This window comes from Rhododendron vialii, chromosome 8a (assembly GCF_030253575.1).
Source record: "Rhododendron vialii isolate Sample 1 chromosome 8a, ASM3025357v1".
Taxonomy (NCBI): domain Eukaryota; kingdom Viridiplantae; phylum Streptophyta; class Magnoliopsida; order Ericales; family Ericaceae; genus Rhododendron; species Rhododendron vialii.
The window spans coordinates 26,022,811-26,038,350 of NC_080564.1; the positions used below are offsets into that span (position 1 = coordinate 26,022,811).

Here is a 15,540-nt window from a genome sequence, read left to right on the forward strand (position 1 = left end):
ACATATTGTGTTGTGGGGCTCATCACGGATCCCATACAAATCATCCGAGCCGTTCATTAAATGTAAAACATTTTTTCAAGGGTTCTCGTTAAAAATAAGCTCGATCCAATACCTATAGGTGCTTCATCCAACCATCTAACTTTTCATTCATATTTCTGGATAATGAAAAGTTATATGATTGAATCGAGCACCTATAGGTATTGGATTGAGATTATTTTACACGGAGACCCTTGAAAAAACGTTTTACATTTAATGAACAGCTTAGATGATTTGTGTGGGGCCCGTGGTGAGTCCCACAATGAAATCTGTGCACAATTTGTGCACAGATTGTGTGTGTAGACTTTCTGCTAACCAAAACCAAAACTGATGAATAATGATGACACAACCTTGGCCCTTAATCAGTTCAAAAAACCTCCTTTAAAGGGTTTAATAAAATTTCTCGAAATATGAAGTGGGTTTTGGTTGAAAAAAGAAAAGAAGAGAGAGAGAGAGAGACGTATATAAGTAGATCAAAAGTGAGGTGGTTTTTGATCTATTCTCTTCGGTAGCTCATCAGAAAAGTGACAAAGACCATGCACAGATTACAAGCCTTTAGGGAAATGAGAGCCAGAGTTCCCCAAAAGGCCTTCAATTGGTTAGCCTCATTCAATTCATCAAGGTAATTTCCCTTTTCGCATAATCATTGGGTTTCAGTTTATGGGTCTCTTGAAATGGGTTACAAACTAATCTGGGTTTTCGGTGGTTGATGATTGGTCCCAATCCTAAGTTCCTGACGATTGGGTTTCTTTTAAGTTTTCCATTTGTGGTGCTCAATCAATCAATTAGCCGTTTTTCCCCTTCTGTTTGATCGTCTACCATTATTGGGATGTTCATTAGTCATTAGTACTGGACCTTTTCTTTTACTTTTTGTGAACTGCATGCAACTGTCGATTCTATCTGTAACAATTGTCTCTGTAATTTCTCTACTATGATTTCCAATTGATAACTAGGTTTATTGTTTTAATTCGGGTACAGTTTAGTAGCAGGATCCTTTTAAAATGGATGTGCTCCCGAGACGGGAGCTCGAATTGACGCTCCCAAGATGAGAGCTTGACGTGAGCTCGCTCTTAACTGAGATAGAAGCTTATCTGGCCTGAAAGGCTGTTATTCTCTTTGTTAGTGAGTTATGCCATTGTGGAATTGAGAGTATGAAAATCATATCAGTCAAGAAGTATTGCAAATTGTAAATCTCAACTTCCAATGGTCAAGTATTTTAAGATATTTTATATACGTATTTATATATAATTTATATGCGCCAACCTTAGGAGCTTCTAGGTGCCTCCGCTCCCCCGCCATGCTTCTTGCTACTAAGGTACAGTTCAATAAATCTATTCTTCTCTAACTAGGGAATTGGGGATGGGGTGGGTGAGGTTTGAAACCACCACCTAATGCAGAGGAGTACAATAGGAGTACAATCGTGCCCACCATTGGACTACGGCTCCACTTGCAAGTTTATTCTTTGTCTTGTTCCTTTCTTGTTGTAATCAATCAATGACAGCAAAGTTCTATTACTGTGTGTTTAATCAATCAATGGCGGCATCATTATTTTTCTGATAATTGGGTATCGAGTCCAGCCCCTTGGGTTGTTTCCATTCAAATCAACAACATTCAGTCCATGAGGACATATGGTCATACTTTAAGGGAGGAGTTAAATAAGTCTACAACTTAATTTGTCGAGACTGTATTAACATGAAAGTGCTAGTTTCAAAAACTACACTGGCATGGTAGTGTAAATTGGATGTGCCCTAGTTACACATCATTGATGGTGTAGATACTTTGTTTGAAAGAACGTGTACTGTACGCGTATATTGGTTGTCAAGTTATATGCGTGAATTGGTATCCTGATTTCCTGCTTACTGTTTTTGATTGTTACATTCTCTTCCGTTTCTAACGCAGATGCATTCATTCGTTACCTTTTGCGACTGTAAATGTTGAAGAAATTTCAGGTTCCCAACCTGCTGAAGTACACAACTTGGGTATGCCGCAACTTTAACAGCATGTTTTTATATTTCCATATTTCCAAGAAGTAAATCCAACAGATACTTTGAAGGGGAAATATTGGTGCAGAAAAGGGCAAAAGTTTTCAAACAGTTGAAGAGCGTTGTAGCTCTAAATCACAATGGTATTCATATGGGTGATATATCATTATCTTTACGTTCTTTAATTTACGTTAACGTCTCCTCCTGATTATTGGCAAGTAACTATAATCTTGGCCAATTATTGTTGACGATCTTTAACACAATAAACTGGTACTTTTTTTTTTCAGAGATTGAGACAACAATTGATTTTGCCTTGGGTATTGACAAAGAATTGGTCTTACTGCCTTAGTGTCTTACTTTAGATCACTTCAAAACATCAAGTTTTATGAATTACTTTAGATCACTTCAAAACATCAAGTTTTATGAATCTGGTTGTCTTAACTTTTAGTGCAGGGCAAATGGACAGGATCCTCTAAATGGAACACGATTCTGGATCCTTTAAATGGCGAGTCTTTCATCAAAGTTGCTGAAATAGATGAAAAAGGAATCCAGGTATTTTAACTGAATATTTAAACAATGGAATTTCTGCATCGTTTATACTGAGATCTCTTTTTCTGTTCTATGGAGTATTTTTTAGTGCTCATCTTGGTAACTTCCCGCTATCTCAAGTTTGCACCTATCTCATAAATGTGAACTCTTGAAAATTAAGAAATATTTCGTTTCAAAAAACATATGTACACATTTTTTTCCCTAACTATTGACTAGTCAATGTTTACACAGCCATTTGTGGAGAGCCTGTCCAAGTGCCCCAAACATGGTTTGCACAATCCATTCAAAGAGCCAGAGAGGTTTGCATTCCCTAATCTCTTGTTTCTCAGCCTGATTCCTCTTATTTCTAAGCCTAATTCCCTTTTTTTTTTGGATGTCTCCTTGTCGTGTTTTCTTGTTAGTACTTGCCTGAGAAATGTTTTCCTAGAGAAAGTAATGAATTTTACTAGCTTTTTGTTACTAAAACAAATTTGTTATGATACTGAAGTTACTTGAGAGTCAAACTAAATTGTCTAAAGCTATTTCTTTCAGGTATCTTATGCTTGGGGACGTATCTGTAAAGGCAGCTCATATGCTTTCCCAACCAAAGGTAAAAATATTTAAGGCCAATAAAAAACTTATTTTACAGCATATTTCTTTTTTTGCCCTTCCCTCATACATTTTATGTCATGTTCTCTTGTTGAACGTCATTACTCTAGATATAAGTTGGAATTACGTCTGCCTTTCAGGTGTCCGACTTCTTCACTAGGCTAATACAGAGGGTGTCTCCAAAGAGTTACCAGCAGGCTCTTGGTGAAGTTTTCGTCACCAGAAAATTTCTGGAAAATTTCTGTGGTGATCAGGTACGTAGCGTATTGTAGTTATCAATCTTTTTGGTTTTCTATTTAAGTTTTGCTCTCCTTTGTTTATTTCATTTCTTGGCTTCTTTGAGCATACGTATTACGAATCTTAATTACCAAAAATACTATGACGGATCTGAAAATTTTTGAATGGCACCGCCAAGCTTTTCTGTTCATCATTTCATCTGTTTGTTTTTTCATCTTCACGCTTTCTGGCAGGTCCGTTTCTTGGCTAGGTCATTTGCAGTACCTGGGAACCATCTTGGGCAACAAAGTCATGGTTTTCGTTGGCCTTATGGCCCTGTAAGTGTTGAAGCTCTTGTTCTAACTTTTTTTTTTTTTGGTAATCATAGTTACTCATGCAAATAAAAATGTGTGTGTTGGGGGGTGGGGGGGAATAACAGGTCAGAACCTGTTATATTCCAGATATGATACTTAGATCCATTGGAAATGAAGCAGAAGAAATGGATATTTTATACTTATTATTCATCAGTTCCTCATATATAAGACTTCTTGGAAGAGGAGGTTTTAGTTTAGGTGGATCAACGGAGATGGTGGAACACTTAGTGAGTTATTTGTATTGAACCAGAATCACAATTTGGATTGTCCACAATGGCAAAGCTTCACCCCTGATTCTAATTGTCTGAAGCTGGTTCTAGCTGAAATCATTTTACTACATCCAACTTCCACCTACCAACTACTTCCGTAAGTAAGATTCTTCAACACATGTAGTTATAGAAGAGATATACAGTGCCTTTTAGCATACTACGTTCACTTGTTGTCAGCTATGTTGATGAGATTGGTCTTGAGCCAAAGTCAACTTTAATCCAACAGGAATATCATTTGCTAATGACAATTCACTCTGTCATTCTACAAACTATGCTCCTCACAACAGTAGAGTGTCTCTTTATGATAAGCATTTTCATTACCAGTTGAGATTTTGAAGAAACTATATGTGCAGGTGACAATAATTACTCCTTTCAATTTTCCGTTAGAGATTCCACTGCTTCAATTGATGGGTGCTCTATACATGGGCAATAAGCCTGTTCTTAAAGTTGATAGTAAGGTGAGCTCTTACAAGTTCCTTTAGATATTCTAAGTAGTGAGCCATAAATTGATGCTCCGCCGTATGAGATTCCAGTTCTTTGAGACCTTTATAATTGGTAATCCTGAACTACCGAACTTGTGAGCGGGGAAGGAACTTGGTTTATTAGCATTTCACTTCACGGAAAAGATTCAAAAAAAGTTTTCAGACCAAGTTGAGTGAGTTCTCGTTTTCTTTCATACATGAAGGCCTTGATCGTCTGCCTACCGTCGTTAGCCAAACAAATTCACTTTACACATTTCAATAACTTTTGTGCATGCCCAGTCAATTTGTTTCTCCCATTGACTATCATCGTATGATGGTTTATGAGGAAATCAGTGGGCTCAAGGGAGAACCCAAAACCAACAAAAAGGATTGTACTCTATCATCTTCTTGTTCTTTTATTAGCTTTCGATTTGTTCAAGATTCAAGTTATATTTCTTGTGCAACCACTTTTACCTACCATTTACCAACAAATGAAATGTTTCTCAGGTATCCATTGTCATGGAACAAATGCTTCGGTTGCTCCATGATTGTGGGTTACCCGTGGAGGATGTTGACTTCATCAATGCTGATGGCAAGACAATGAACAAGCTTTTGTTGGAGGTCGGTTTTCCTCAAAGTGAAATTGCCCAACACTACCTCCCTTGAGTCCATCCAGAGCCCAGAGCCTTTGTTCAGTTTATAAAGCATATCAATCTATCAATATGTAGCTTCTTCTTCTGGTTTTATGGTTGTTTAAGGTGTAGGATGTTTACCATTGGTGCAGGCTTCTAGATGGTGGTATGGGGTACGTAGTGGTATTGGTGATAAGGCCATGCGCATTAAACAGATTCTATTTCACTGTCATTAGGTGTACTTGTACTTGTTAATCCTATTCCTAGAAGGCCTAGAAATTGGGATATGTACCAATCCTAATTTTTGCTTTCCCTATAAGGAAGGAAGTTTGATAGAAAAAGTATATGATGCCTTTCTACAAACAAAAAATTGCCCTCTTTCCTGTTGAAGAAGATTGACAGTTGATCTCAGTTCAAATCAAATTGGATTCGCAGTTGAATTATATTCCAAAAAGTAGGTTGGATGACCCTCCATATTGAGCTTTGCATCCTGTTAGGAGAAGTGAAGAATGGGATCTCCTATTTTGTTCTATTTTCTGGCGAATGAAATTCTGCAACTTTGATGTAATTAATTTAGAAATCATAAACAACACGTACAACAAACCTTTCTCCTATCTTTCCAGGGCCAATCTACCACTAGACCAATGCATTCGGTGACACCACACATACGGAAGCTGTACTCTGAATCCTTGAGTAGCATGTTCCTATGTAATTTTTTATATGTATTGGGAAGGGCGGTCCTGGCGCAGCAATAAAGCTGCCCCATCATGGCCTGAAGGTCATGTGTTCGATTTCGGAAAGTCTCTCAGTTTGCAGGGGTAAGACTGCATAGATCAACCCTTCCCTAGACCCGCATATGCTTGAGCTTCGTGCACGGTACCCCCTTTTCAGGTTTGTATTTGGGATTTGGAATTTAGGTGTGAGTTCTCAACTACTACTTGGCAAGATGTTATGACTCTAGTTATGTTCTAGTCACCTAAGAGAAGACTACGGCTTTGTTCGGTTCGTGGTTTAGTTTTAGTTTTAGTTTTGTTTTCAATCATTATTCTATTTCTTTCTCTAATCATTACCCTATTTTTTCAATTATTACTTTCCCATCTCTCTCTATTTCTCTCCAATCATTACCCCTATATTCAATCATTACTCTATTTCTCTCTCCACCCATTACCAAAACTAAACTAAACTAAACTCTCAACCATTCTCAACTACTACATAATTTGTGCTTGTTAGTTGTTCACAAGGATTTACTGCAATTTGTAGGTTTGTTAATGGGCAATGGTCACCTCTACACCAGTGACCTATCAAAGAAAAGGAGAAATCTTTTTGCCGAACAATTTTATGGCCCTTAACAGTATATGAACTATGAAGTAGACGTAGATTTGTTGTGGAAATGGTAATTTGCATCCATTTGAAGCATCTTGAATTGCATTATCAGGCAAATCCACGCATGACTCTCTTTACTGGAAGCTCAAGAGTGGCAGACAAGTTGGCTGTGGACTTAAAAGGGCGCATCAAAATGGAAGATGCCGGATTTGACTGGAAGATCCTTGGACCTGATGTCAAGGAGGTTAATTACTATAATATTTAATTTCATATTCCATAATCCTCTTGTATGTAGATTCTTGAGCTGTAGGCACTTCTAATGAATCCTTTCATGGTTCTCTATTGGAAGGTGGATTACATTGCATGGGTATGCGATCAAGATGCATATGCATGTAGTGGTCAAAAGTGCTCAGCGCAATCGATGTTGTTTATGCATGAGGTAAGCTGGTTCATTCTCAGGTGTATGTATTGTGTTTTCACGCTTGTGTTCTAAAGTAAAGATGATTTCTTTGTAGTTTTTATGCAATAGTTGGTTGTATTGTATTTCTATCCTTTGTCTACGTTCTAGTCAATTTGACAAGACCGTAAATCTCATGAATCATTATGAAGTCTGTGCTTTCTCTTAAATTTATGTTATTATGCCCTTGTGCAGAACTGGTCTAAGAGTTCACTCTTACGTCAAATGAATGATCTTGCGGCAAGGAGGAAATTAGAAGATTTAACTATTGGCCCTGTTCTTACAGTAAGTTTCCTGACGTTTTTGGGGTTGTCATTAATCTTGCTTGACAATACATTGCTAAAAGAGATGCTTTCCTGGAAATTTGAGCCTTAAATGTTAAAAATGCTCCTGTACCTATCGAATGGGCATTATACTCTGTCCTAGGACTTCTAAAATTGTTCTAGAATAAGACAGGCTTAACTATAGGGGGGAATGTATGTCTCTCTATCACGGACACATATGAAGAATATAGCTCTGGGGGCAACGATTGAAGTTTCAATGCTGGAAGTTATAGCTACTAATTCCATTTTACGGACTTTGACTTTTTAATATTCAGAAAACCAAATGGCATATGTATCTGTTGTTATGTACTGCCGATCCTGCTTCAGAATCACTGCATCATGCTTTGTGTAAATCACACATTTCTTCAAATGGTACTTGAAATTATGTATCTAATTCGGGGTTTCACTTTTTGTTTTTGGCAGGTTACAACAGAAGCAATGTTAGAACACATGAATAAGTTGCTTCAGATACCGGGATCAAAGCTACTCTTTGGAGGCAAAGCTTTAGAAAACCATTCTATTCCTCCAATATATGGTGCCATAAAACCAACTGCTGTCTTTGTTCCACTGGAAGAAATACTGAAGGACAGCAATTATGAGCTTGTAACAAGAGAACTATTTGGACCTTTCCAGGTATATACAAAAGGGGTAAAGATAAATTTCATAAAATTTTTTAGTCTAATTTGGTAGATGCGTACATCAAAAACCATTTGAAAGAAGAAAAGAAAAGGCCTCAGTAGGAGAGCACTCAAGCTGCCGAGAGAATTGGACAAATCACACGCTTCTGAGTCTCTGATCCTTGCCTGTGCCACGGTTTTGTTGAGTTGGAATGTGCCAGCAATTATAAACGACAAAATAGCAGTGTATACTTTTTCTTGCCAAATCGGTTTTGTTGAGTTGGAATGTGCCAGCAATTATAAACGACAAAATAGCAGTGTATACTTTTTCTGGCCAAATATTTAATACTTCCATTTTTTTTTTGGAAATTCTTAGAGGTGCAAAAGGATACAAGTGTTAAGGAGTGGTTACGCAAATTTGTATGTGCATGAAAGCTAACTCTTAAATCAATGTCTTAAACTCTCAGGTTGTTACGGAATACAAGGATAATCAGCTTCCAATGGTATTGGATGCCCTTGAAAGGATGCATGCACATTTAACAGCTGCCGTGGTGTCGAACGATCAGTTGTTTCTGCAGGCAAGACTCGCTGTCTATTTTCTCATTCTTTTCTCGGGCTTTAGATCTCCTTTTGTGATGCCATTATGCCATCTCCTTGCCCAGAACTGTGATTTCCAATCACCTTTGTCTTCTTGTTTCATATTGATCCAACTTCCGAGCAATCATTACATTTGATACCATGAGAAAGTTTGTTGTTGGCTTTGTTTAAATATGATTCAATTAGGCTGTGTTTGGATCATGGAAGTGTGGAGGGATTTACAAAGAGAAGTGAAAGTGATAGAAAGACAAAGGAATATAGGTTTAACTGTATCTTTATATGCTTCCCATACTTCTTCCTTTCTCTGTACAAATCCCTCCACAGGCTCCACAAGTCCCTCATCATCCAAATACAGCCTTAAGGTACCAAGGATGTATGTTTGATGGCCTGATGCTGACAAGGGTGATCATGGGAACTCCTCCACTAATCTGTTTTTCCCGAACGGGCACCTCTGGTCGTTGTTAGTTGGTTTATTATACTTATTGTGAAAACCCAATTTGCAGGAAGTTATTGGAAAATCGGTAAATGGAACTACTTATGCTGGACTAAGAGCAAGAACGACTGGCGCTCCACAAAATCATTGGTAGGTTGAAAATCTGCAGTACTTTTGGTTTGCATAATGGAATCTTTTTTATGAGTGCTTAAAATATCGAACACTGTATCTTGCCACAGGTTTGGGCCAGCTGGAGATCCAAGGGGAGCAGGAATAGGAACTCCTGAAGCAATAAAGCTCGTTTGGTCGTGCCATAGGGAAATCATATATGATTTTGGCCCCCTGCCTCAAAAATGGGAAACTCCTGCCTCTACCTAGGTACTAAATAGTCTCAGTGATGGGGGCAAAAACGGACATCAACAAGAGTGCAAAAGTGGCTGGTGAATAAATCTATAGTATGACAATGAACTATGAGAGCTAAATTCTTCCTTCTTAGAAAGATAGTAGAAAGAGATCGCATGGTTAATAAGCCTGCAGCACAACAATCGAGGATGAGAGCTAAATTCTTCAATCTTAAAAAACCAGTAGAAGAGAAATTTTGGTCGGGATTTCTATGCGCCCAAGGTTTTATTTTGACATTAGTTTCAGCCTTTTTCTTTTTTAGTTCTATTTTTTTCTGGAAGCCAAATCTTCCTGTTCCCATCTATAGTTGTAATTTGTATTTTGGATTATTCCTGCACGTCTTTGCAATGCATACCCTTGTTCGAGAGTCAGATCTGTATTCCAGCTCATTCGGACAAACTTATGAACTGTCTTAAGTTAGCCAGCCCAAAGTTTCCTCAAGTGTTTGTCCTAAAGCACCATCCAGGCCGCCGGGTTTTGACAGCATGTGTATGGGTTTTGACACTTGAACACACTGCGAAATGTTTTGGTTGTGAAATGTTTTGATATTATATGTTTTGTGTCACTCGAGGATACCGCCAGATGATAAGTCACAACTGCAGAAGCCTGTAAATCAATTCTAATATGGTTTCCTCTAAAATTCTGATAATGTTCTAAACATATTCAAGAAGGTTTTCATGGTCAAAAACTCTTCTAAAAACACTTAGATACCATTTTTTTAAGTGCGGAAATGCCTCATTCATACCGGTTGCTGTAGAAAACTAAACAAGCTCGCTAGTACACTATAACCTTAGTTACATTAAACAGAGATGTTTCTGGAACTAATTTCTACTTCCCTTATGGACAGGATGGTCTACTTCACTCAAACATAGCCACAGATCCTCTGCAACAGAAAAATGGCATCCATCCATGAGGGCATAAATTTCAAGCATTGAATCACAAAGAAACGTAATCCACAAAACCCCTGCCCATCTGGAAAAAGAGTCGCAAGGCTGGATCATGTATGAGGAAAGATGAGATAATTATAGGAACCATACTCTTGAGTCCCACTTTTTCATCAGAAACCTTCAGTTAGCGTAAAAACTCGCCCAGCAAGAGAGGGAGGCAGTGTGGACATAGCATTTTGAATGTCCTGACAAAAGATATCGACAACTTAATTAAGACATACAAAGGAAACGCAGCACAAATGTGACTACCACCAAGCACCACAGGAAAAGTTTAGAAGACTAAATTAGTACCTACAACACAGACATTAAAGATTATGAAAACAAACTAAATTGTAGAGTCCCTTCTCACAAACTCAATTCAAAATTCTTGCAAGCCAAAATTCGCCACTGGCTTCGTTTTAATGTGTGGTGGCCATTAAAGTTCATATAAACATCAAATCATATTTCTTGTCATAAACCTGCTTAATAAAAGAAATCGAAGAAAGAAGCAAAAACATTATGCAAAAAATAGAATCTTACATCTGCTTGATATCGAGCTGAAAAATGGATCAAAAGAATTGCTTTATTCTGAAATCTGTCTGCATAACCAATTATCTGGAATTAAAGCAAGGGGGAAACAAAGAGGGTGGGTGAAGAGCATTAGAACACCAGTAGGGTACAGATACAACAATTTTCAGAAGGAATAGACAAATGGGAACACCAAAAAGGCTCCCGATACTCAACCTCAGACAGATGAGTGTGTCCATAATCTCTTGCATTCTCTACTGTCTCTATGTCACTAACATAGGTGCTCTGATAAGGAGGACAGGAAACAAAGAAATGATATTAAAGAGGGTAAAAAAACTCAAATAAAATGAAGGTTGTCATTCTGGACATCCATATCAGCGAAGTTCAACTTTACTACAAATATGCATGGCGTTTTTCCTTTGAAATCTTAGGTCAAAACAAAATGCGATTTAGTGATTGCAATTCAGAAGATAAGATACTCTATAGGTCAGAGACTCAGAGCCAAGGTCAACTATTTACAGCTAGTTATACACCCAAACTGATCCTGGTCACATATTCAAGCCCTCGCTCGATATTTTCCATTCAATTTCAAGTCATAAATGTTAGAAAAAATTATTTGAATCCGATCCATATGAGATTTTAAAATGGAGAAAAAAGTGAATCTGACAATATAAAGAAAAAGAGCCGCCAGTAAGCCCAAGAAATAAGCTATAAAGCATGGATATTGATACGGGATACCGACATGATACGATATGGATATAGTGATACGAGAAAATCTAAAAAGGACACAATAAAAATTCTCAAAAAATTCTAAAAAAGAAGAGACTTTTTCAAAATTTCACATTGTCTCTGCCTCTAGAAAGTAAGTTAAGTGCTACAAATCTGGCATTTTCAATATTCCTAATAATTTTACTCTACTACTCCACTATGCAAAAAGTGTCACAATCTTCATATCATAATAGTTCGGATACGTGTCTTAAAGTATCCAAAAAGTATGCGATACTTCAAAAATAAAAATAATTTGTTTATATTGTGGATACTTCAGGGATACATATCCTTGAGTATAGGAGGAGAATCGGTATCCGATACTGATACAATATGGATATGACTCCCACCTAGAAGTATCTGTGCTTCATAGCAGATAAGTGACCCATAACAGCAATGAGCTATACCTCCATAATGAGAATCTTTGCCCTCAAGACATCAATATTGTTGTCATCAACAATGAAATCAGACATGGTATCTCCCGTGAAAGCAATTTCAGGCATTGTTACAGTGTCTGTAATCTGCAAATGCAAACCCACAATTGCATGAAGAAAATAAGTCCCCCAAACAGGAAAAACCAAAACCAAACAGAAGGAAAAGGTACTTCAGGAAACAAAAAGTTTAACACCACAGCTGTGTAATATGCTGAACAAGATTGGACTAGTTATAAAAGCCAGTGCTACCAAACATCCAGCGACTATACATCTGTAGTTATCTATGTTTGGGAGTACATAGAGAAAAGGAATTATCTTATGTGTTCCCCGTATAAGTAAACAACTGCTTAAGCATCCTAAATTGTAACCTCCATTTTGCTGGCGCATCATGTAACATTAAGAGTGGGTAAAGGATCCAACTATTGCTGCTAATGATTTATAAAGCAAAAATAAAAAACTCTTCGTCAGATTATCAGCTCTAAAGGAGAGAATATTTTACAAGCCATAGACTGGGGCAGCAATATATTTGAGCTAGTTAAGACTATCAAACACTATATCAAGGAGAGACGGCAACAAACAAAAATCAGGTCATAACATCAAAGTTCTTCCCATATTGCTCTTGAAACGGTGAAAGTAGGGAAAATGAAGAAAGAACCAAAAATCTAACTACAAACAAATTCTAATCATACTCCCCTACTTTCTCAGATTATCCAAGGACCAAAAATGGGTCAAAGAAATTGACAAATTATGCTGATAAGATTTAAGCCTTGGTTGAAAGCGGGTTAACTGTTGCAATATACTACACAAGAACTAATAACATGACTGAGATGAGCAGGATTTCTGAACAACCGAAAGAACCTTTTTTGGTAAAAAATCTCTGCTACTTCATAGCATGTGGCAACAACTTTCCCAAATCCTATTATTTCTATACATCTCTAAGATTCAAACGAGGAAAGAACAAAAAAATAAACGTAAAGTTTCCTCGAATAATGGATAAGTTTTTGTAAAATCTCGACAACTATATTCCAACGTGCATAAAACTACCATGATCAAGACGAACCTCCACACCTGATGACTTCAAGTTTTTAATCTCACTTCCTGGGAGACCAACGTACTCCTGCTTCAGTTTATGTCTTAAAGAGTAAACTATATAGCCCTGTCAAAACATGTGCACCATCAGTTACTACATGTCAACTAATGAGGGTTACAATTAATGTCATCCCTAGGTGGCATAACTAGAATAGAAAACGAAGAAACATCAATATGTCACCTGGCTTGGTATGCCATGGTAAGTCCTAAATGCTCTCACTTTAAGATCCTTCCTCAATTGAAACTCTTCTCCTGCAAATATAACATGTCTAAAGTTAAGGCCAAGAGGCTCCAGAAGAAGGGAGCACAGAAGGCTATGTTTACTCTAGTTTATAGAATGCTACCAACATTCAAGCCAATTAGATTATGCTTCAGCTCTGAGTGATCCATTGCTCTGTGTGCCTCAAAGAGTTTTTCCACACACTCTTTTATAACTGTTGGCACTATAATCGTTGGGGGTGCCATTCTGTACAAGCCCCGAGTTGCCACATACATCGGCAGACCTCCCTGCAGAATAACAAGCAAGATGAAGAAATGAAACTTGCATAATACTTGACCCAAGTACAACCTAGCAGATTGGTGCATCATTACATCAATAAGACAAACAGAACAAAACAGCCATTAACCTCCATTCGCAAGACTATATCAGGGAAGGAACCTATTAGATTCTACATTGCATCAAGAACAAAAGGTTAAGAGGGTTTTTTTTGTTTTCTACTGACAATGAGTAATAATCATACAACATTAAATCTTCAGAGAATCTCTCCGCTCGAGATTCTTTCAACCTATTAGATTCTTAGATTCCAAAGCTCGGCACAGCTCGAAAAAGTAGTGTCTGCACGTTTACATAGGCTCGTTTAGTAAATAAATTAGGCTCGGGTCGTTTAAAGTCAAGCCTGAGCTTGAGCTCGTGTTTTTGGCTCGTTTTGTAAACGAGCCGAGCTGGAACACACAAAAGCCCGGCTTGACTTGCAGCCCTATAATATTGACCGCATAAAAGAGAATACTTTTTTTAACTTTATTCTTGCGGGAATAGTTTCCTGCACTAATTTCTGGAGAAGTGAAGGGACACGAGGACAATAGAACCGGGAAAGCAAAGGAGCTTACAATGTGATCCATGTGACCGTGGGAGATGAAGAGGAATTGTTGGGAAACGGCGCGTTGAGGGCATCGGCCGATATCGAAGGCCAGGTTAAGGGTGGGGAGGATAATGCAAGTCTCGTGCCCTGCAATTGAAAGACCGTCAATGGGGTACCCTTCTATCGTCATTCCCTTTCTCTTCTTCTTCTCCGACATTGAGCCCGTTGAGTCAACGTGACCTTGTTTCTCTGCTGAATCTGAACTCTTTGTCTTCATCTCCATTCCAACACCAAGAAGTATACACGGGAGGGCAGTGATCGGAGGGACGGATGGAAAGCCCTAGGTCGCACATAGAGAGAAATAATTATAGGAGAGAGAGAGAGTAGCACTTTTGATTTTTTTTTCGCCTGCTCAGCATCCAGGCTGTCTATTTTGATTTTGAATGGCTCAAATTTAAAAGAAAGAAAGAGGAGAGAGAGTGATGGAGTGAGAGGAGAGGAGGTGTTTCAATCTGGACCGTTCAGTATACTTTTGGACGATCAGGATGAGCTATTTGGAAACCACGTGGGCACGACCACTTGGTACCCGCCCTCTTGATTGAATTTTTTGTTTCATTTCCTTTTGGGCTCTACCCAGCGAGTAGTTATTTGGTAATTTTGGGACACCGTTACATAGTGTTTCAATACATTACATATTTTTGTAGGGTTCATATACTTAACACGGGGTCTCACACAAATATTTGATGGATAAAAGTTAACACCACGTGACGGTACTACAAAACTACTAAATTAATTTTCCTACCCGGCACATACCATTATGATATGAATTGCTTCACCAAAACTTCTATGATGCTCCCAAGTAATATGGGAGCATCATACTCTCAATAAATATGGACTATATAATCAAAAATGGTTAAATCATAGCCCTTTGGATCAAAACTATTAACAAAAAGTAAAGTGATTTTGTTAAAAATTAGATGATTTTGTGAACTTTTGACCAAAAAACCGTAGGATTATTTACCACTTGTTTTATATACCATTTATTAAGGTCATCCACAGTGACATAATCAAAAGCAAATTATTTTTAAATTTAACAATATTTGGGTAAAAGATAGCTCATAATGGTATAATCAAATTTAACAACATTCTTATAAATAATCAAATTTTGGGTTTTAAATAACCAAAACTAGCAACCTTTTTCAATAATCAAAATTTGTGGATCTCACACCACATAAGTTAACTAGTTCTAAAATTTATATACACGCGTGTTTCAAATGGTATTTTTTTCTTATTTTTTTCGTCTGCTCTATATCTCATTTTCTTCAACCACAAACTCTTTCTTTTTCTTTCCTTCCAAAAGTGAAGCTCATATCTTTCGATCATTTACAATTCAACTCATTGTCGCCGGATAAAAGTATTTCACTTTTTTTTTTCATTTTTATTTTATTCTTTTTCGTTAC

General features: G+C 37.5%; 2 protein-coding genes across 6 annotated transcripts; one reads left to right on the forward strand and one right to left on the reverse strand.

Moving 5' to 3' along the window:
* The first annotated feature begins 428 nt into the window (after positions 1-428).
* On the forward strand, positions 429-9,630 carry LOC131335964 (delta-1-pyrroline-5-carboxylate dehydrogenase 12A1, mitochondrial). Of its 3 annotated transcripts, none has more exons than XM_058371536.1 (16): positions 429-658; positions 1,936-2,015; positions 2,467-2,570; positions 2,799-2,866; positions 3,099-3,156; positions 3,296-3,409; positions 3,626-3,709; positions 4,368-4,472; positions 4,983-5,096; positions 6,543-6,674; positions 6,780-6,869; positions 7,083-7,172; positions 7,634-7,843; positions 8,295-8,405; positions 8,928-9,007; positions 9,097-9,630. In XM_058371536.1, exons 1-16 carry the CDS (start codon positions 573-575, stop codon positions 9,233-9,235), a joined length of 1,665 nt encoding a protein of 554 aa, XP_058227519.1. In that variant the 5' UTR covers positions 429-572; the 3' UTR covers positions 9,236-9,630. The 3 variants fall into 3 exon arrangements, with proteins under 3 accessions (XP_058227519.1, XP_058227520.1, XP_058227521.1); XM_058371537.1 differs by having other exon boundaries at positions 497-658; positions 2,472-2,570; XM_058371538.1 differs by lacking the exons at positions 429-658; positions 2,799-2,866.
* Positions 9,631-9,863: 233 nt separating this feature from the next.
* LOC131335965 (tRNase Z TRZ1) lies at positions 9,864-14,459 on the reverse strand. 3 transcript variants are annotated; one of them, XM_058371541.1, is made up of 9 exons: positions 14,109-14,456; positions 13,346-13,508; positions 13,183-13,253; positions 12,973-13,068; positions 11,886-11,999; positions 10,930-10,998; positions 10,726-10,800; positions 10,297-10,391; positions 9,864-10,142 (listed from the first exon to the last, which is right to left on the reverse strand). In XM_058371541.1, the coding sequence occupies exons 1-8, from the start codon at positions 14,361-14,363 to the stop codon at positions 10,317-10,319; spliced, it is 918 nt and encodes a 305-aa protein (XP_058227524.1). In that variant the 5' UTR covers positions 14,364-14,456; the 3' UTR covers positions 9,864-10,142; positions 10,297-10,316. The 3 variants fall into 3 exon arrangements, with proteins under 3 accessions (XP_058227524.1, XP_058227522.1, XP_058227525.1); XM_058371539.1 differs by having other exon boundaries at positions 9,864-10,391; XM_058371542.1 differs by lacking the exon at positions 12,973-13,068 and having other exon boundaries at positions 9,864-10,391; positions 14,109-14,459.
* Between the last annotated feature and the right edge of the window lie 1,081 nt (positions 14,460-15,540).